At 40.0% G+C, this 21,006-nt stretch overlaps 1 protein-coding gene across 20 annotated transcripts in view; it reads right to left on the reverse strand.

Annotated features, from left to right (window-relative positions):
* The window catches only part of MYT1L (myelin transcription factor 1 like), a 578,669-nt gene that overhangs the window by 3,392 nt on the left and 554,271 nt on the right, over positions 1-21,006 (reverse strand). For 15 of the 20 annotated variants that reach the window (XM_037812732.1, XM_037812728.1, XM_037812736.1 and 12 more), the window contains 2 exons: positions 18,244-18,335; positions 8,755-8,864 (listed from right to left, as the gene is read on the reverse strand). In XM_037812732.1, coding sequence (XP_037668660.1) covers positions 8,755-8,864; positions 18,244-18,335 — 202 coding nt within the window. The remainder of the gene's footprint in view (positions 1-8,754; positions 8,865-18,243; positions 18,336-21,006) is intronic. The other 5 variants (XM_037812737.1, XM_037812742.1, XM_037812740.1 and 2 more) reach the window with 1 other exon arrangement.

Here is a 21,006-nt window from a genome sequence, read left to right on the forward strand (position 1 = left end):
GTGAGTGACAACAGTCCTATCTGATGCAAAGAAAGAATCTTTTTTTTTCTTAAATAAAAAGGCTTTAAAGAATTTGTCATTTTAAGGGTTTGATTTTATGCTTTTGATTCATTGCACGTGGAAATTTGGTAACTTGACTGTAACGGCTTGTCTTTCTGAGGTGGGATTAATGTAAGGTAGATACCTGGGCTGCATCAACTAGCATCTGGTCTTTTGAACAGGCTGTTTGTCGTTGCATGCAGATGATTTTAAGACTGCTATGCTGTCCTCTTTTCTATGCTGGCTTGCTGAGCTCGCCTTATTTATTTGGGTTAATGTTCAACTGATTTCTTGCTAATAGTTATTCTTTCTTTTGTCTGAATCTAATTCTGCCACAGATAAGTCCTAAAAATATTCATTCATTTGTGGGGTCTCAGACGAATACCATGCAGGCCCTCTGTTGTCATCTTCATGTTATGGTATTTATGCATTTATATATCAGATAAAGGCCTAGCATAGTTTCCCGCAACACTCCTTTCCCTAACAAGCCAGAGAGAATTTAATTATTGGCAACATCAAGAGGCCTTCAGTGTGTGTTCCCTGACCTCTATCTACAAGCCAAACTCTCTAGTACTTACACAACTGATTTCCCAGATACAGCATGAGAGCTGCCCGTATCTACACACGAAGGTCTCTGCAATTTGACACCACACAGCCTAGGGGATAACGGCTGCCAAGGCAAGCCTCTTCATTTGCTCTGGGTTAATCTCTTTGGACAGACCAATCCAGGATGTCCAGTGACTGTCTGGCCAGTCCACCTCCTTCTCTCTACTTCCCCCACTTGTTAGTCTTGAATCCCTCTAATAAACACCTCTTTTCTTCTTTCCTCCTCTATCTCCCCTTTTCCCCTTTTATTATCCTTCTGTTGTATTTGTTTACCATGATTTTTAAATCTACTTTTCTCTCCCTTTATTTTAGTACCTCCTATCTGTGATTCACCAGCCTCAATCCCAGACCCTTTGGAAGACACCCTTCAGGGTGACAGGTTTCCTTTGAAAGGAACCGGCCATCCACTCTAGTCTCTCAGATTAGCTCTGTGAGGAATCCATCAATATCATATGAGTTTATTCCAGTGCATTCGCAATGTACTCCTCTCTCATTTGTTTTTCTTGTAATTATCAATCAAGTTAATGTTCCCATCTTAAATGACTCATTTAATGGTACAAACAGGCTTCTGAGTTGATGTAGAGGCAGCTCTATCTAGCCTCTGCAGTGAAGCCCCTGGAGGGCAGCTTTTCCTTTCCTTGTGAATTTTCATAGTGAATTTTGTAGCTCTCTGTGGGCTGATGGCAGTTGGCCCACTGGGTAAGATACAGGAGATGAGAATATCAATTTGAGCAGCTATGAGTTTTCTGTATTTGACATATAATTTAGGGAGGTGGCATAATTGTCACAAGGTATATGGGTTTTAAATTAAAAGAATGAAGAGAGAACAGAGAGAGGCAGTAGAAGGGACAGGCATAAGCTTTTACACATTTAGTAAGTGGAGAGTATCCATTCCTCACCTTTCCAGCCTGGGCGGTTCTCCCACATAACCATGAGGCTGGTGGCAGCTCCACTTCCTCAGCCCCTCTGATTTGTGCTCCCTGCATCCCCTCAGCCTGCCCAAAGTCCTCTGCCTTCAGGAAGCCTTCCTGGACTACTCTAGATCTATTGGCCTTTTGCCATTAGTTGCTCTTCAACTGTTTCATGAGTGTCTCTGTGGTGTGATTTCCATGAGAATAGAGAAAACAACTTAAGGGACATCAAGGACAGGGACCATGCCTTAGGCTAAGTCTCTGGCTTTTTAGTAACCTTGCCCAGTGAGATCAGTTTAACCCTTGGTGCTTGTCTGACAGTCCTCCACCAGCATTGTAGGGGGAAGGGGGCACCATATTTTAGATCAACTTCTCCTCAACTTCTCTATATTGAAAGATCTAGACCCTTTTGAGAAGGTTGAAGTGTTTTCTCATGCTAAGAAACTTCCATAAACCCAAGAGAAGTTAACTCTCCACACTGCTTGACCAGAGTTGTTAGCTAAGGCTCTAAACTGAGCTGGGTGAGCCTACTGTTCTTATAACTTCATTGCCCTTCTCAAGAGTAGAACAAACCTCATTTTTTTGGCTCCACTCAGCCGTGGAACATAATATAGAGTTTGAACAAATGGACATTCAGAGCCTTGATGACAAAAGGCAGTGATGCTCCCTGAAGGTCATGACTTTCATGGCTTAGGAAAATTACAATCTCCTGAACCAGAACACTATGCCAAGTTCATTCTAGTTTTCAGAGGGGACATCTGAAAACCTAGACGTCACCATTTTGAAAAACAGAACTGCTAGATATGAGTCAAATTTCACAGACTTGGCTTCTTCAAATCGTATCCCCCTATCCTCGAATTACCTGAATATCTAACTCAGACTTAAGCTCAAAACACCAAGTTTCTTATATATGGTCATCCCTGCTCATATTTCCTTACCTTTCTCTAGGATGTAAAACTGGGAGTCCAGATGGTGCTACTGGCTTCAGCTTTACTAGACTAGTCAGACAAATCTTGTTTTGTTTTGTTTTTCCTGGAAAATGGGATTAACAATACTTTCCCAACGTGCATTTCAAATAGAGATGTGCAGAGAGTTTTTCAGTAAGAAGACATTTGCTATTCCTATTCTGAGCCAGTGCAAGGGTTCTGCACAAAAGCAAAATACCCTGGAAACTACTTGGAGTTGACTAATAGAGTGTAGCACTAGTAGAAAAGAGAACACCACTGAGCATCTCTTCAGTCCTTCCTATAAAGGGGGCCATCATCTGAGAATGGGACAGATCCGTGCTGGTGAAGGAAGTGCAGAACAGGAGAACAGAAGGCAGGCCTCCGCGGATGCCTGACTTCCAAATCCATGGGTACCAGATTCTAGATGTTGCTGGAAAATCTGTTGCCCATATTGTTCTAGAATGGATTTATACAAGGAAAAGGGCTGGCACCATATAGACAGCACTGGACTTGGGTTTAGGAGACCTGGGTTGGAATCCTGGGACAGTCTCTCAAGAGCACTGTGCTCCTGGGACATCTCTAACTTTCCTCAGGGAAAAGGGGGATATTGTCCTCTCTCATTGACATCACTTCCCCTGTACTAATCTGAGTCTAAATTTTTGAGGAACGTCTAGTTTCCTATAGTTAAGAGAGGATTTATCTCAGGAAGGTGAACTCTGTTCTTGATTCTCTATTTTAGAAATTAAGCTGTCCATGCAGAGTACTAGCAAATAGATCCAGTGCATATTCTGATCATTTCAGAGGAAGTTGTCATTATTAGCAGGCAGGCTGATCAGGAGTCCAGGTCAAACCCTACATTTTTAAACAGACAGGTTTATACCATGTCTTTTTTCTGGGCCTATGCATTTCTTAAGAAGGGCAGTCTTTGTCTAGACCATGGATTGGCAGTACAGTCTGCATGTCAAATCCAGCTGACTGTCTGTTTTTGTTGGCCCACAAGCCAAGAATGGTGTTTACATTTTTAAAAAGTTAAACACAATGAAAAGAGTAATATTTTGTGACATAAAAATTACATTAAATTCAAATTTCTGGGCCCATATAAAGTTTCGTTGGCACACAGACAGGCTCATTTATTTACATATTGTCTATGGCTATAAGGGGTAGAGTTGAGCCATTGTGACAAAGAGCCTATGGTCTGAAAGCCTTGAATATTTACTAACTGGTCTAAACTGAGTGCCCGGGATGGTGTGAAATGTTTTAAAAACATTTTCAGAAGAAGCATAATATGTGTAAGGATTCCAAGAAGTGAATAGTGGGGTGGTGGAAGGAAAGAAACTCAAGGGATGTATCCTAGCTAAGAGAAAATGCCTTCTATGTTAGCTTTATGTATATGGACACAAATTCTCTGGGGGTCAGATATATACAGGAAAAGGAGTGGAAACTGGTGATTAGCGATTACGAAGAGGCTGGATGAGATAGAGACCTAAAGGTCACAGGTAGGACAATCTATAATATGACAAATGGTGCACAAATACTGTGGTACAAGGTTCCAGCCCCAGGGTTAACCAGCCTGCCAAACTTAAAAGACACAAAGCTAATCATACAGGAATGCTTGCAATGGTCCAGTTAGGCCACCAAGACAGAATCTATCTAATTATCGTCCATTAAGTAATCTATCCTCAAACTATTGCCTCTCTTTTATCTTCTAACATTTACTCCCATCTACGCTGCCTCCGTAACAAAACAACCATGCTGGACCTGACCAGGTCATCACAGTAGACAATGTCACAGCCCCGAAACCTGTCCCCAGCGCCTCCTGCCATTCTTTCTTCCCGCAGTTCCAGAGGCCTGGAGTGTTCTCTTCCCTTGGTCATCTTGGCCTGCTGAAATCCCACATTTGTCTTGGGCCCACTCGTAAAGGCTCCTTTGGAGACTTTGCCAATGAGGCGTTGTCCTTCCAACTCTCAAGCGTTTAGTAACTTGCGTGACTCACATGCAGCCTTACTTACCTCACTCTGCCTGGTGTTACCATGGCTCCCCTGCTTATCTCAGTTTCCTTCTTTTCTGTTCCTTGGTAGGCACTTTTTCTGGACTCTAGTAACAAGCAATTTTTATATGTTCCACAAGGGCAGAGAGTAATTTTTACTCATCCTTGTATCTTTTTGCTTGAATCTATGGTCAGAAGTAGTCAATAAATGGTTGTTGGTATGAATTGGGTTGAACTGGGATGAAAACCAATCCTTGTCGGGTGTTACTAGTTGCCGTGCAGAATCTGGAATTGAGACGTGAATGCCCACCATGGGAGTCTATTGCACTGTGTTCAGTGGCATTGAGACTGGAAAACAGCCAACCTCAGAAGCGACTGTGGCAATTCTGCTAGTGTTGAAATGCTGTGAAGGCCAGGCCTCAGAGAGAGAGCCCTTCTCACTGAGCTACTGAGCATAAGAGTATCTGCATTTTCAGGTACATGGTTGTCTTGGTTACATTAACTTGACCCAAAAGACTTGACCCTCAATACTGTTCAAACACATTTCAGTTTGGTGAAATCATCTATTATATTAAACAAAGTGATATTTGTCCTAGATTTGAACTCTTGCCACTGGGTAGGAACAAAACACACTTGACATTTTAATAAGAGCTGCTCTTGGGTTAGAAATGGTAACACTAACTCCTTTCTACAGAGAATGGTGGGAGTGATCTCACCCTGGACAGATATTTGAAATCCATAAATGCTTTGATTGAGTTCCTTTTTCCCCTCTCTGATAAGTCTCCCTGTTCTCTAACCGATAGAAAGTGTATATGTACACAAATCTAGATAGATAGGGCTTAAGTTAAAAACAAGAAATAGTAGAAATAAAGTTAGTTAAGAAAAGCACCTGTTCGATAATATTAAAAATAAAGATAATTCTTCATACTTTTCTAACCATTTCAAATGGAGAAACAAATAAATTCTGCTACGTTAGATTTCCAGGGTTCTGGTTTCAGTTTTGCTGCTAACCTGACACGTGACGTTGGAAGGTTCATTTGACATCACTGGGCCTCAGTTTCCTCAGTTGTAAAATGAGAGGGTTAGGTTAGATTGGCAATTTATAAAATACTTTTTAAGTAGCAGAATCTGTTTTTAAATTGGAATCTTAGTATATAAAGGGAAGCAGACTGGGGAAGGTCCATGCCTCTCTTTGAGGAGTACACTCTAGTCACCTCCGTCCTCAACCCCCAAGTTTCAAGGGAGAAAGTCATAGGGGTTTTTGTTTACCTCATGAACACTTCACTGGTTGCCTGTATCTTTTATTTGTTTGGAGTCTGTGAACAAACAGGCATTTCCTTTGTTACAGTGTGATTTAAATTTGTTAAGTGGCCCCCAAGAAAACTTTACCTTATCTCAGGTCAGATTTGACAAAAATATACAGCGGTGTGGATTCTCTTCCCCTTTCTGCTAAGGCAAGTGTGAGAGGCATTACCAAAGTATTAGGACCTTTTAATCCTACAGCAATTTTCCAGACAAGTAGGGAGATGGTGATCAAAAAGAAAAAGTGAAGCAAAGGGGAACACAGGGATAATTTCTAAACCTGGAAGCCTAGACTGAAAGTGGCTGTACAGCTTTGACTTTTCACATGAGCAACTGGATGAGGCATATAAACAAAGGCAGCTCTTTAAAGCATCGGCACAAATTATTTTCTAGTAAGTTTCGCATAAGGCGTAACCTGTTTAAGAAGTGCTAAGACTTTATGTTGACTGGGTGACCATATGCCTAGCTCAGCACTCGGGAGCCATTGACCCACCCTTAGCAGCACATCTATCCAGCCCTGCAAACTGCAGTGCTTAGGAAATATGTGGGCAACTTGGCACTGCACACTATTTATGTTCTTAGCTCACTCTTAAGATATGGGTTTGCTTTTCAGAATACAAGAAGATTCACTTCTGGGCACATTTGGGGAAATTGTGTCTTTGAATAGCTAAGTCAGTGAGAATAAGTATTAACCCTTAAAATTAATTTTTGACATTAGATGTAAATAGATGCAGTTAGGGGCAAATATTCACCTCAGACATCAAAAAAAAAAAAAATAAAAAATAAAAAATAGAGCTCAGTGATACTAAACACAGAGAAAGATGATTCCTGAGGAGTGAATCCAAGCATGCACAGAGATTTATTATATAATTCTAGTCTAAATGTCTCTCCAACCAAAGAGGATTCAGTAGGATTACATATTTTCTAGTGGTAAACTTGGTTCTAGGTGAGCATAACATTTATCCTGACTTGACTAAGCTCTAGCAGTTGAGGCCTTATTCACAGCTGGAGGGTGAGAGCTGTTTGTGGGAAGGAAGGGGACCAGGGCAGTTTTCCATCAATCATTGAACAAAGACATTGCCAAATGGTTTCATACAGAGGAAGGGATTTAGGTCAGGGGGGAGGAAAAGCTTCCTGGACGTTTGAAATGCAAGTCAGTAGACCTAACACCACTGGACAGATAAGAAAATTCAGAATCATCAGAAATTGCTTAGAAAGGTGCCAGACAGAGGAGGAAATAAGTTAAAAATTTTCAAATTTTATACCCTTATGAATCGAATAAAAGTTGACGGTGGCTATTTCTATCTGACCCAACCAAACAAATCTTTACTGATTTGGTCATCTCATTTTCTCTACCAGAAAAGGAGATTCATGGAAAATTCTTGCAGCTGTGGAGTCCTCTGAGGAGACCAAGAACTTGGCTGGTCCAGTGGCTGAGGGAAAACACAGAGTTGCTACTCCATTCTCAAAAACCAAAGTTGGGGGAAATCTTGAGGAAAACTCCAGCCTGTATCAGGCCAGCCTTTGGCCTGGGCAACCATACAGAATTTGGTTAATGCCTCAGCACAATTCTCAGGGCCAAGGCTAGGGGGTTGGTCATGGAAATTCTACTCAGTTATTTTGGCCCTTGGGGGGTCCCCATCCCTGGAGAAACTGTGCTCACTGGGGGTGGAGTAAAGTCTGTTTTCCACTGTGTGGAAGAGGGTCAAGAGGCAGCACAGTGGAGCTGTTGACCGTGAACTGGCCGGTCTTGTAAAACCTTGTACACGTTACTTAACCTCTCTCAGCCTCAGTTTTTTTGTCTGTAAAATAGGGATAATTAGAAGACCTACCTCATGAGGTTAAGAAGGCCACATTAATTAATCCATGTAAAGCACTTAGAATAGGCCTGCCAGAGAGTAAACACTCGGTAAATGATAGCTGCTAATAATATCCTAATCACCAGCCCTCTGGATTCTCTCCCAGTCAGCGGAACTAACTTTACAGAGGCTGGGGAAACATCTCTCAGGAATATTCAGTGACACTCTCTCCTGTTGGGAAAGTGCCTTCACTGCAGATAGACTAGTCCAAGTTCACGGTGGTGGACTAGAGGTAGAGGTCTTAGTTCTAACGGAATAAAACACCTCACCTACTTGTGTCAACAAAGTGAAGGAAGTCACTCTGCCAACAATTCAAGTCCACTCCCAGGGCCTCTACTGGGTAAGCTGAACTCTAATGCAACCCCCAGGAAGGCACACGGCTTGGGAGTCAGAAAGGCCTGAGTGCAAATTCCAGCTCGGCTGTCCACCAGCTACGTAACCTTGGTTTAGCTGAGGAACTTCATCTCTCTGGATCTTATGTTCTTCATGTGTAAAATGAGGCTAAAAATACTTACCTTGTAGACCACTGCTGATCAAGTGAGATTCCATGACTAAAGCCGGTCTGATATCTGGTGCTTAGTAGGTACTCAATAAATGGCTATTCCCTCCCTGCTTCCTCAGCTGCATGTCACTGGGCATCTCTGCAGCCCCAGGTCTCAGGATCTGAGACTTTCAGTTCGCATAATAGCTTTTCCACAAGTAACAGACACTGAGGAGTTCAGTTCTAAGTAACCCCAGTAACGTTGGCTGCCCAAATTACAGTCAATAAACAATATTAAGGGCCTTAACAACTAATCTGCTGCAGGAAAGGTGATCCTTTGGGGATGATTGTTCACAAATGATTTTTTTTTCTTTTAAAAAACACAAAACAAAAAGAAAAGACAATGGATGGCCATTCTGTTAAAGCAAATATTGCCACTGATATTATTTTAGCAGATGACCAAGATGTAAGTTGAAGGAAGGAAGGAAGGAAGGAAGGAAGGAAGAAGGAAAGAAAGAAAATGAGTAAAGAAAGAAATGAAATGACAGTTCTTGTAAAGGCTGATTGTCATGTTTCTCTGGTGTAGGTGTACATATAGCTAAAATTTAGGGCTTCGAAAAACTGTTACCTGAGTTCTGAGTTTAATCATATCAGCTTCCATTTGGGAATTGGATTCATTTAGCTCCTTGATTTCTTCATCTAACTGTTTGATCTCTTCATCATTTTCTATACCTGTAATGACATACATGTTAAAATTACTGTATGTGAAAATTAGAGTTGGAGTTTTGAGTTTTGTTTGTTCTTTTTAAATTTAGAATTGAATTTGCTGGGAAAATATATACCTTGAATAAAAAGAAAAAAGAGTACTTGTGTGGCTTTCCATCCCCAACCCACACCTTTCCACCACGAAGGCGCCTAAAAATGAAAAATTCAGCTGAAGGCACACACGGAACCCACAGACTGAAATCTCCCCAGGAATAATTAATCAGGGCTGCAGGATTTGAATCTCTGTCTTGGATATTTTTACCAATTCCCTATTTATTGTCTCCATTTATTCACTGTGTATGCATTCATTCATTCACTCACGTTCTCACTCTTTCACTCTGTGAATGTGCCAAGCTCTGTACCAGGTCCTGCAGGTACATTCACAAACAAGACTGATGTGGTCCCTGCTCTCAGAGAGCTTACATTCTGATTATGCCAAATAGCAGACATCTAACCACAAATAGATTTCAATGAATTTTAAGTGCTGTTTTACCTTACTTACTAAAACAAAATTGTCTGATTTGGCCACAAAAGGGCTCTCTGGATATTTTATACTTATCTAAAAACAAAACAAAACAAAACCTCTCAAATTTTTTGAATGACAAAGATTGATCATTAGTATTGCTTTGCTAGAATGACTACATCCAGCAGGGGGTCTCTGACTATATACGTGACTTTGACAAGTAGAGAGTAGTGAAATGGTATAGGGACTGCCAATGTGTGGCTGTAGACATCAGCCTGTCTGGGTACATGGGCCAAATTACTATGTTTACAAAGAACATTTTAAATGCCTGCTCAGTTGGCTGCTTCTGTTTAGTTGTTGCTAACATTACACTATAACGATCCAAAAGATCCAGAGCCCTTTCCATTTTTGGTAATTTGATCTCATACGGTTGAACGTACTAGCAGAAAAAGAAGCAGAACATTTGCAATTGTGATTAACCTTGAAAATCCAGGATTTATGATTGTTGTTCCCATTGGTTACGTAGGACGACAAGGATTCCTAACTCGAAACCAATGGGACATGCATCCAGTCAAGGTCCCCCGAGGGCAGTGCAGAGGGGTGGACGCCATTCTTAAGCTCTGCAGACACAAGAGGATATGACCTATTGAGACCAATGGACTGGGACAATCCAAGAAATTCTGCATAAACTGGTTGAACAGAAAGAAATGTTTCACTGCTTTCTCCACTTAGATTTTGAAGACAAAGATAAAGAGAAATGATAGGATAACTGGGATTGGGTCTTAGTTTTTGTTTCTTTCAGTGAAATGAAAAAGAAAATGATAAATCAGAGTAAGTGATCCCCCAAGAAAGGATCACATTTCTTCCACAATATCTCATGTGAAACTGTTCAGCTTGAGTTTCCATTTAGTTATCCTCTCTCCTAAATTGTTTCCTCCCATAAATCAAAATTGTATGGGTTAAAGCCAACTTTTCAGACAAACTGAAGTTGGACACATGTCAAGGTTTTTCACGCTTTTATCAGTTGTGCTTCAACCATTACCCAGAGGTATCAGGTGAGGATCCTAATCCGAAATAATGGGTACCAGTCCCATTAAAATTCAAGACATACAGGGGCCAGAGACATCAATCAATGAAACTTCACTTTTTATCAAATGCATCCCCCCAAACATTCAAGCCTATGAAAAACACTGCCAATATGATTTTTCCCCTTTCTCAGGAGTGGGACCTTTTCTTTCCTTCTTTCCTTCTTTCCTTTTTTTTTTTTTTTCTTTTCTTGTACGTGACCAGCTATTTATGGCAATCTTTGAAAATTAGGCAATAAGATGGATTGAGATAATGTAATCATTTTCTTACAGTAGAAGGCCAGTTAAGCCTCAAGATAATGATACCCAATGCATAAAAATGTTGACTGTAAAGCAACTAACTCATGAATCAACTTATCATTTAACAAGACTTCATTGCAAAATTCCTCTAAATTAAGGCAGTCCAAATGCATTTATGACATCTGTAGTGTAGATTGAGGCAAGCTGCCCAGAAGCATTGAGAACAACTATTGTGTAAATTGCAGCACGCAGTAATATGGATACTAGAACGTCTTGATCCATCAGGTCTGCCCTGGGTGTATTTTCCAAGTTTGTTTCCACTAAGCTTTCCGAGCAAGTTCTTCAGGTCATATTTCTTCATTGTTTTATGTTGAGCTATTTAAAAACTTCTCTTTTTCTAGGTGTGCTTCATATTTTCTGTTGAAGGCTGTAACTGTATAAATAAGCGGTTCAATCATATTTTTCTAAAAAACACAGGAAATTCTGCCACATCCTGAGGTCTAACTGACTTTTAAAATTTTATATCCTTAAAAATTCAGGCTATTCTTTTGGAATGACTGTTAGTCATTTTAACTCTCTTGTCTTTGAGTGCTTACTGAGAAGGGAACTACTTCTTTTCAAAGTCCCTTTGGTAAAGATTCTTAATCTCTCCATAATGTATGGATACACTGTGCAGTGGAATTGCGGTAAATAAATAAAAGAAAAACACCAGTCCTCTTTTGAAAATTAAATTAAAATTCTAATTTTTAATTTATATATGATAGCAAAAGGCATTAAAGAGTAGAAATATTATTATAGTTGATGAAGATTAATAGTATTAGTCTATAAACAAGAAGGAATGTGTGCAGCTTCTTACAGAGAAGAAAAGAAAAGTCACTTTCTTTAAAACACTTCAACAGGGTACCTCCAGAGCTATTTGACCAAGACATTTAATTTTGGATAATTCTCTATAGGAAGAGTAGAAAAAGTTCTATGGACCTGCCTATTCCTTACACCAAGATTCCCTGTTTCCATGATTTCCTTTGAAAGCCTATAAATGAAATAATAAAAGTTTCTATTTCAGGATAGGCAATTTGGGGTCATTATATTAATATGAAATTCAGAGAATTGTGGGAAAGAACAACGTATCTAAAAATTCCAATGAAATCATCTTAACTGGCTTGTCGGTGAAAGCTTGGAAGATCATTTTACATTATTTTCAATTTACATAACAGAGTGTCCAGCAATTCTAATTTTCTAATTAACTTTCATGGAAAACCAATATTTAAACAGGGGAAAGGTCTCACATTACCTAGTGAACACTCGCTAAATGGTAGCTAAAGAAAAACATTAAATATCAGGTATAGCTTGAGATGGTCAGAGTATTGGAGAGTTTGTGTGTCTACAAGCTTATCGATGTTTTCACTAAAAAGTAGCACAAACTGATTTTGGTCTGCTGACCCAGTAATGTGAGTTGACAAATAATTAAAAGAACAATACAAATAAGAACTATTGTATGCAATCAAGTGCAGTGGGTTTCAATTTTTCCTTACCTGTAAAGAATCAAAAACAAAACAGAAAGTTCTCCCTCAAGTTTTAAAGTTGCTGTCTAAAATTTTTTATTGTGAGTTTAAACAGTTGCCAAACTTATATATTTCTAGCAAATTATATATTGTATCATGTCTTAGATATATTTTCTACAAAACCTTGGAGCAGAAAGTTTAGTTTCTGATAAATTTCCACTGTACAAACCAAGTGGCAAATCAGGCTTTGCTATCAAACCAATCTGCCAAATCAGATCAATTTTTGAACAGAAATTGGATGTCATTCTAAATTCAAATAAAAATATTAACATAGGTCCTCATGGTAACCTTTCATTTCTAGTTTTTATTCAAGGATGCATGGCTAGCTGAAGACCAGGAACCTTGCCATGGACTTTTTGCCTTGATGAAATAAGATATGTGATACCTTCAATATTTGTCCCTAAAGCTCTCTCCCTTCTGCCCTCTTGGGTCTTTCCCTGGGGAGCAAAGCATTTTTGAACTGACTCTTTATTAGGTGCTCTGTGTCAGATTCCAGAAAAAGAGTCTAATATATAGAAGGAATTTCGGACCCAGGGGCCGCACAGCTTATCTCATAGAAACCAGATGTACCATAAAATACGGGTTGAAGGCTGTTTAGAAACTCCAGTCATGGTGGCACCTCAACCCCCAAAAGGCGGATAAAGCAAGATCAGATATGTCTATAAGATGAACTACCATAAACATACAGAAAAGGCCTGCTCTCTTCAAACAGATAATGCAGCTGCACTTCAAAGAAGAGTAGTGCGTCAGAACCCTAGCAACCAATCAGCTCAGAAGTTGATAGGCCCTCCCCCAGTCAAGGCACAGGACACCACTCAGCGGACACCCTTACCTCCCAACACGGTTTTTTCTTTAAAAATGTAGCTCTCAGAAAGAGAACCGGAGCCATTCTCTTTTCTTTCGCTGGCTCCCACCTGCTTTCTTCCTCTAATAAATCTTAAATTTTCTACTTAATACTTTGACTCGCTGCATTGGGTAGATTCTTGAACAACTCTGACCTAACACTCTGGAAATATTTAAATCCTGGGCTGATCCACCACTGGAAAACTAGGGAGAGCATGCCTTTCTTCTATGAATATGGAGAAGGTAGACTGTGAAATGCGTGGTAGAAAAAGAGAACTGGCAGATCACAGATGTATTTCTCAGTCCATCAGATTCTAGAAAGAATATATGTGGAATCCGAGGATCTGGAAATTAATTTCCTTAAAGCTATCCATACCCATGAGCCATCTAGAAAATCCTTGTGGAGCCCCAAGGTATGTGTACCCAGTTGGAAGTCCACTTCTAGAGTGGAAGGAGCACTAGTCCTGCCTGAAAGACCTCTGGTCCTAGCTCATCCCTTATTATGGGGCAACCTGGGGCAGTAACTGGGTCTGGAGAAGCCAGTTCCCCCAGCAGCCCTGTGTTGCTGTCAAATTTAGGTGAGAGCCTTGTAACTTAGAAGTGGTAGGCAAAGGTGAATAATTTATTGTTATAATGGAAAGAGAAAAAGCTCATTTAGGAATAAATCACCTTGGCCCATTTGTTTGCCTGGAAAGTTGCATTGCCTTTTTCTTAGGGCACCACCAGCTGCAGCCTGGCTTGGCTTTTCTACTGACCCTTGGGTTGGAAGACATTGCTGAACCCTTCACCTTATAGATGGTTGGGCTAGAAAAATCTTTCATAATTGTTTCACAAATTAACCTATTAGTTTCAGGAAAGGACCTGCCTCTCTAAAGGATTGGCCCGAACAAGGAAAGCTCCAGCCATAAAGCAGCATTTCAGATGCCAGAAATTCTATGCCTTAAAAACAAAACAAAATGTAAGGAAACCAAACAAACAAAAAACAGTTATACTAAAATGAGCACACCATGGCCCAAGAAGATTTTGATTTATGTTAAGCTCTTGGTAGCTCCTGAAAGATTAACATTCTCTAGTGAAAAAGTCAGGGCTCTGAAGTTAGACAGCACTAAATTTCAGTAGCTGCTTGGCCTCAGTCAAGTTAATTAACCTCTTTGATTTATAGGTAATATAAGGTCATTTATTACCTATATTATTATAGGTAATATAATACCTAGAGGCAATACCCACTTTTCCTTATAGATAGTACCCACTCTTCAGGGTTATTATAATATTAAATGTAATAAAACATATAAATTCTCTAACAGTGTTTGGTGTTCCGAGTGATCAGTAAAAGTCAGAGCTTTTTCATAGCTTCCTTTCTTCTATGATGGTAAAAGAAAGGAAAAAAGAGCATAATCTCATTTTCTTCTGTGCCAAAGGCTTGACAAAACAACAACAACACAGAGAGCATAACTTCAGGCAAGGATGCTAATAGGCATAGAAGAGTTTCTTTTGCCAAGGTGCTCTGGAAGAGAGACCACTGATAATTTCAAGATACACTTGACTGCGAGTAGATAGCAGAATACTAATTAATTAGATGAGATCATTCAGTGGGATAAGGAAAATAATGATACTTATGTGGAGGAGAGAGATGAGTGTCAGCCTAGCTCAAAAAAAAAAAAGCATTAAAAAAATATTTAGACAAAAATGTACTGCAGATCTGGAAGGAAGCTTTAGGGACATTTGTAACAATTCCTTTCCTTTTCAGATAAATGCTTGAGAGGAAAAGCTAAAATTGAAAACATGAACTGACCTGCCCAAGTTAGCATTAGCAACATAAGGCTGGAAGTGACCTTCTAACTCACTCACGTGTCCTTGAGGCTTCTTAGCACCACGGTCACGTGAACTCAGGGAGTGGGGTGGGGTGGGGGTGAGCTGGGGAGGTGTCTGTGATTCTTGACTGTTTTGTTACACATGAAAGCCTAAAAGTGATTTCAAATAATGTTTCACATTCATGAAATCCAATAAAAGAGAGAAAGGGAGAGTGCGCACAACTGTCTTTTTCACATACATTGTTAGGGCAACACAAAAACCAAATCTTTTAATGTTTTAGGATGGGTAAAATTGCAGTGGAAAATGGAATATTTGTGTTCCTCTCCCCTGAAGTACAGGTTCTGTGGCCCGTGCCCTTCAATTAGCAATATAGCCACAGAGATGATACTTAATTCTCTGTATCCTGCATCATAGCATTTTCATGAAAAGAAATATACTTTAGGGTTTAGTAAAAGATATCTCTCATCTTTGTACAAACAGTGCCATGACAGACTAGGAAAAAAGTAGACAAGAGAGCTCCAGGCTTTTCCAGCATGAACTTTGATTTTAGAAAGATATAAGTTTGAATCTTCTTCTGTCGCTTCCTCTCCGAATGATTGGCATTGCTCAGTCTCTGTATATCTAGGTGGGAACAATAAGAGCCACAGCACAGAAGCTCTTTTTTTCTTTCCCCCTAAATCTTAGAATAAACAAACAGTGCATTCAGAAACTCAGATTAAATCAGAGAAATCAGGTGAAAGCTGCCAACAAGCAGCTGGAGCTGTGCCCAGCTGAGTGACCTTTTGACTCATTTAGTGCCTGTGTGCTAATTGGCTCCTTGTCAGAGAATGAAACCTTGTTACTAATTCTTTTAATTATTAGTTGCAGGCACATTGCCGATTTCTGCTTCTTGAATATAGTACTTCTTTTTGATTAATATTTTGTGTTTGGCAATTATACAGAGGGGATTCTGAATTTCTGATGCCCTAAACGTTAACTCATGCCACTTGCTAAAAAGCAGCAGTTCAACGGCTCTGACAGGCCCACAGCTCTGCGGAAATGCCCACTATCTGCCCAGGGTTGACCAGCCACTGGCATACACATTTCTTCCTCCAGGACATGCAAATCTGTTCTCTCCCGCTTTCCTCCCTCTCTTCCTTCCACGTTTTTCTTTTCTTTTTTGAACTTGCACACCATCTAACTGCTAGTTCCTTCATTAATGAGTAATAAACTTTGACACATACTCTGATCAACTTGTTTAAGAATTTTTGCTTTAATAACAGAGTTGTTTGAGGATGAAATGTTACGTAAAATATTTTGCAAAGTGCCTGGCATATATTGGAGCTCATTGACATTGTTTTTCTTTCTGGCAATTAATGTTCCACCTTAACGACTATGAGCGAAGGACACACTGTTTACACTAATGTCTGAAAACTGGGTTCCTGAAGCTGGTAGTCTGGTACTCCAGGGAAAGAGTACACAGGCTGATCTGGGAGCTTCTTCAAGGCAGGGACTGTATCTAATCTCCATTTCTGTAGTAACTAAATGTATGTTGAACAGAAGGAAATTGGGGTTGAGAAACAATGCTGGGCTCACAGGAATCCTAGACTTTAAGATATAAAGATCATGAATCTGATTATTATTATGGTAAGTTGATGGCCCTATGTTAAGGAATAGTTTGGACTTGCCACGGGCAGAGGAAAACACTTTGGCAGGCCGGTACACGTTGGACTGGGACAACCGACGTTGCTCATTCTATCCTAGACAGAATAATCCAATAAATGATTAAATGACAGAACACTCTTATGACTTTAACCCAGAGATTCCATGCATCTTTATGCTAGGGTGCTAATCAGATTCTGTTTCATTGTCAGTTGATCTTCTGGGAAGAGCCAACTCTTGAACAATGCTATATCAGAGAGGGAGTCAAGAGCTCTACCTGAGGACCAATTTTGCAGGACAGATATATTTATGATAGGTTGAATAGCCTTCAGCCCAGGAATGACTGAGGTTTTGTGGGGCCTGAAGAGTATATACCTTGGGGTTCCTCTTAAGAATCTAAAAGTAGGTATGGGCTTTGAAAATGAGGGTCCAGAAGCTTCTATGTTAATTTCGTGGTAAATACGGTTTTGCCTAAGGCCTGTTCTTTATTTCAATCCTCTTGAGACGGGGAGAATTGAAGGTTGGACTTCTACTCTAAAAGTGTGACAAGTTTGTTGGATGGTTACATGTTAAAATACTTCTAAGGGGAGCAGAATCAACATGAAAAGAATGGGAGCTGGGTTGCTTTCCTCAGTCCTTCGTGCATCGGAGGCCTCTTATTTTTTCTATAGAACGACTTTGATGCGGGTGGGGAGCGACAGACACTTAGCAGGAAGTTGAGTTTGCAGGTAGATTCAAGAAAATCTTTGAGGCAGCCAGACAAATTGAGAATGAGAGGGCATAAGGAAGCAAAGAGAAAATACAACGTTGCTAGGCTTTTACTGTCCCACAGCCCATCAGTCCTTTTATTCTGACCATCTAGTTAAGGCATAAAGAGGAGGAACACCCTCAGGCAAAGAAAGTGGGTGCTCTGGTGAGATTCTTGGAAAGCTCTTTTGACTTTTGGGTCATAATTCTGGTGAATAGTAGAGTCTGGGAGAAGACTTTTGGAAAGATTGCTTTCCACATGAGTTGATTAGCTTTATAGATATGGCCAGAATTTCTGCTTCTTTTTTAAAAAAGTCATCTATAACTGTCCTATTAAATCAAAGTCCTGGTTTTAAATCAAAGGATACAAGGACTGGGGTTATATTGTATAATTGTTGCTTTGTTCCCCATCAGTAGATAAAATAAAAAATGTGAAGAGTGAAGTGGGGCCCCCTTTCCCCTTAATCCTATAACATCTGCAAAGCAAAAATGTTGTGTAAATGGCATTAGGCCATGAGAAGGAGGGAGTGAGACTGTACCAGTTAAAGGAAGCGAAACTTTACTGTTTAGGGGAGGCAAAACTGCGGTTGCACACATCAGCCAAGCATAACCCTTTAACAATCAATAACTGCACCAGTTTCAAGTGAAACTTTTTGTAACTCTTTAACAATCAATAACTACACCAATTCCAAGTGAAACTCTTTGTGAAATTGTTTTTTGTAACCAAGAGCTAACTGCCAACTCTGCTTCTGTTAAAATAGCTTGCTTGCGTTTCCAGGATATGGTTTCTGTCTATATAAGGCACCAGCACACACAGGTCGGGGCTGCTCACTGAATTCCCTGCATGGAGTAGCGGTGAGCAGTCGCCAGCCGGCTAATAAAGGCTTTTTAAATTCTAATTGGCTGTCTCAAACTTTAACTCGCGGGCACCGTAACAAAGAGGCCGTGATTACCGTTACTGGCCCGCTGTTTGATGGTCAGCATCTGTTCTCCAGACAGCTTTGCCTTCTTCATGGCTGACGTGGCTCTGGGGCATCCTGACAAGCTGGGGACAACAAGAAATGAAATGACCCATTAGTCACAAGTCTCAGGAGAACCCCAAAGTTCAGCAGAGACAACGGTCATAAACAAGGCACCATAACAACATAATTTTATAAGGCCAGTTGCCAGTGAAAAGCTCTCTGAAAAGGGGAAAAACAAAAAAAATAAAGACCAGTGTGTATAGTATGCCATAAGATTTGCTTCTGTATATTCATATATGCTTGTGGACTGATATATAGAAAGTGGTTCTGGGAATGAGGTCAGGACCCTAGATTGTGAGGTAGGAGAGAGACTTACTTTTCATTGTATACCTTTCAGAGCTCTTTGGAATTTCTATGGTTTAAATAGATACCTTAAAAATTTTAATATGGGAAATATCAAACTTATACAAAGGTTGAATTTTAAACTTAATTTCAAATTTATACAAAAGTAAAGAACACAGAAAAATAAACTGATTGCCCCAATTCAAAAATTACCTCTCATGGCAAATCCTGCTTCACCTATATCCTTCCACTTCACCAACAGATTATTTTGAAGTCAATCCCAGATCTTAACACATAAAACCACATGCCACTGAATTGTATACTTGAAAGGGGTCTATATGTTATCTGTATGTTGTTACAATAAACATGTAAACATATTAACCACAATATCATTAGGTCATCTACAGTTTTAAAAACTAATTTGCTAATATCAAATATATAGTCTGTTTTCAAATTTCCGCAGTTGTCTCAACTTTTTAACAGTTGGTTTTTTGGATTCAGGATCCAAAGAAGAGCTTCACATTGCATTTGGTGGATATAACTGCTGTGTATTTTAATTTAATGAAGCCTCTCCTCTGTTCTTTCTTGCTGTGTATCTGTTGAAGACAATGGGCCCTTTGTCCCAAGCACCTCTTCTATAGAGTCAAGTGCGTGAGCTTTGTGACAACTGTCACAGCATTTGATAGGCCTTCCCTCCCTAACATCTTGGTTCACGACTAGGTTTGGACAGATGGGGCTTGTCAGCCACCCAGAGTCCAGCTAGAGCGACTCCTATATACTTATGGACAGGGTTCAGCACTTAATATATAGATGAAATAAAAAATTATATGTTTGTGTGTATTACACTGTGTTAGGGATATGTCTATCTCTATATCCATCTAATATACTCTTTAATATCTACCTTAATATCCCTTTAATGTCTACATTAATTTAATGTAGGGGCTTCTAATATCTCTTCAGACAAAATTTTCCAGCACATTTTCATCGTGCAGATGTTTTGGGTAAAACGTATTTTGCACAACAGGCATTTTCACTGTCCTTCATAACTTACGTGGAAGGCCTAAGTTATTGTCTTTTTGATGTGATATTTGTTTTTATTAACTATATTAGAATATCCATGAAATACTAAATAATCACCAAATTTGTTGCTTTTCCAAAAATCCTGTGGAGGTGAATTGTATTTTCTAATGACATTTATAGAGTAGGACCTGGGGCAACAACTCAAGCAACTATCAAATAGTTTAGAGGCAAATGGAGCAACATGGATTTTAACCTTATAAAATTCTCCAGAGCTACCAGTACCAGGTCCAGTTTCAGTGCCTTCTCCCTTCCCCAAGGAACCTGGAGGCAAAAACATCAGGAAACAGGGAACCCCTGGGGAACCCCTCGTGGGCATGCTGTGGTGCGTGAAGAAGAGCAGGAACGGTGGAGAGCTGCTCCTGCAGCTCCAGTTGCACACCCACTGAAGCTCCCAGCTTTGGTCAGGGGTCCCCAGGAACAAAGTCATTCTCCTAATGGTGGTTTCTTGTTCATGTCTTGCGTTGCTGAATTCCTTTTGTATATTTACGAGGCTAATTTTAAATTCCTATCTCTGCTTTTGATGGACTCCATAACCCAGTATGCTGTTTTCCTTTTGAGATCTTTGCGTACCTCAAATTCTACTTATTTTGGCCTGTGCACTAATTTTCCCCTGGGCTTCTCTTTCAGGCAGTGCTGATGGGGGCAGGCAGACATCAGTGCAAGTCAGCCCCAAGCGGTGGAGGAGGTCAGAGGTGCCCTGGCAACAGAATGCCAGAATCACCCCTCACCCTGCAAAACTCCTCCTCACACCCCACATCATCCCTTGCTCCCCTCTCTGTCTAGAACCCTGAACAACTCCCTTGAAACCCCAGCGCTCCCAGGGGCAAGTGAAGGGCCCTGATGCTTAAACTTCACGGGCTTCTCCATAAATCCACCTCTGACTGTGGGGCTCAATAGTTTCATTTGTAAAATAGTCACCGAAAGATCTGCTAAGGCCCTTCTAACTCGAAAATAGAACGGCTGGACTTTAACATCACTTTCCCTCTTCCTGAAACTAAACACAGATTGAACCCATCAACACAGAATTATTTTTGGGTTTTACCTGCTGGGTTTTAGTCCTCTCTACATTTATATAGCATTCAAGATTTAGGTAATAAAATTCAATATGGCATGATCATAATCAAGTTCAGAACTTACACAATATGCTGTAACCAGTATTGTAAAATATATACCGATCTACCACACTATCTAAAAATTAAAAAAAATTTGTTGTGTCCACTTATAAAACGGGTATAAAATACAATATTCATTTTGCAGTGTTTATGAGGTTTAAAAAGAATATATATACATGAGGTCAAGGATTTCAAAAATGTATGTTTGTGTTCACGGCTA

This window comes from Choloepus didactylus, chromosome 20 (genome assembly GCF_015220235.1).
Source record: "Choloepus didactylus isolate mChoDid1 chromosome 20, mChoDid1.pri, whole genome shotgun sequence".
Lineage (NCBI taxonomy): Eukaryota > Metazoa > Chordata > Mammalia > Pilosa > Megalonychidae > Choloepus > Choloepus didactylus.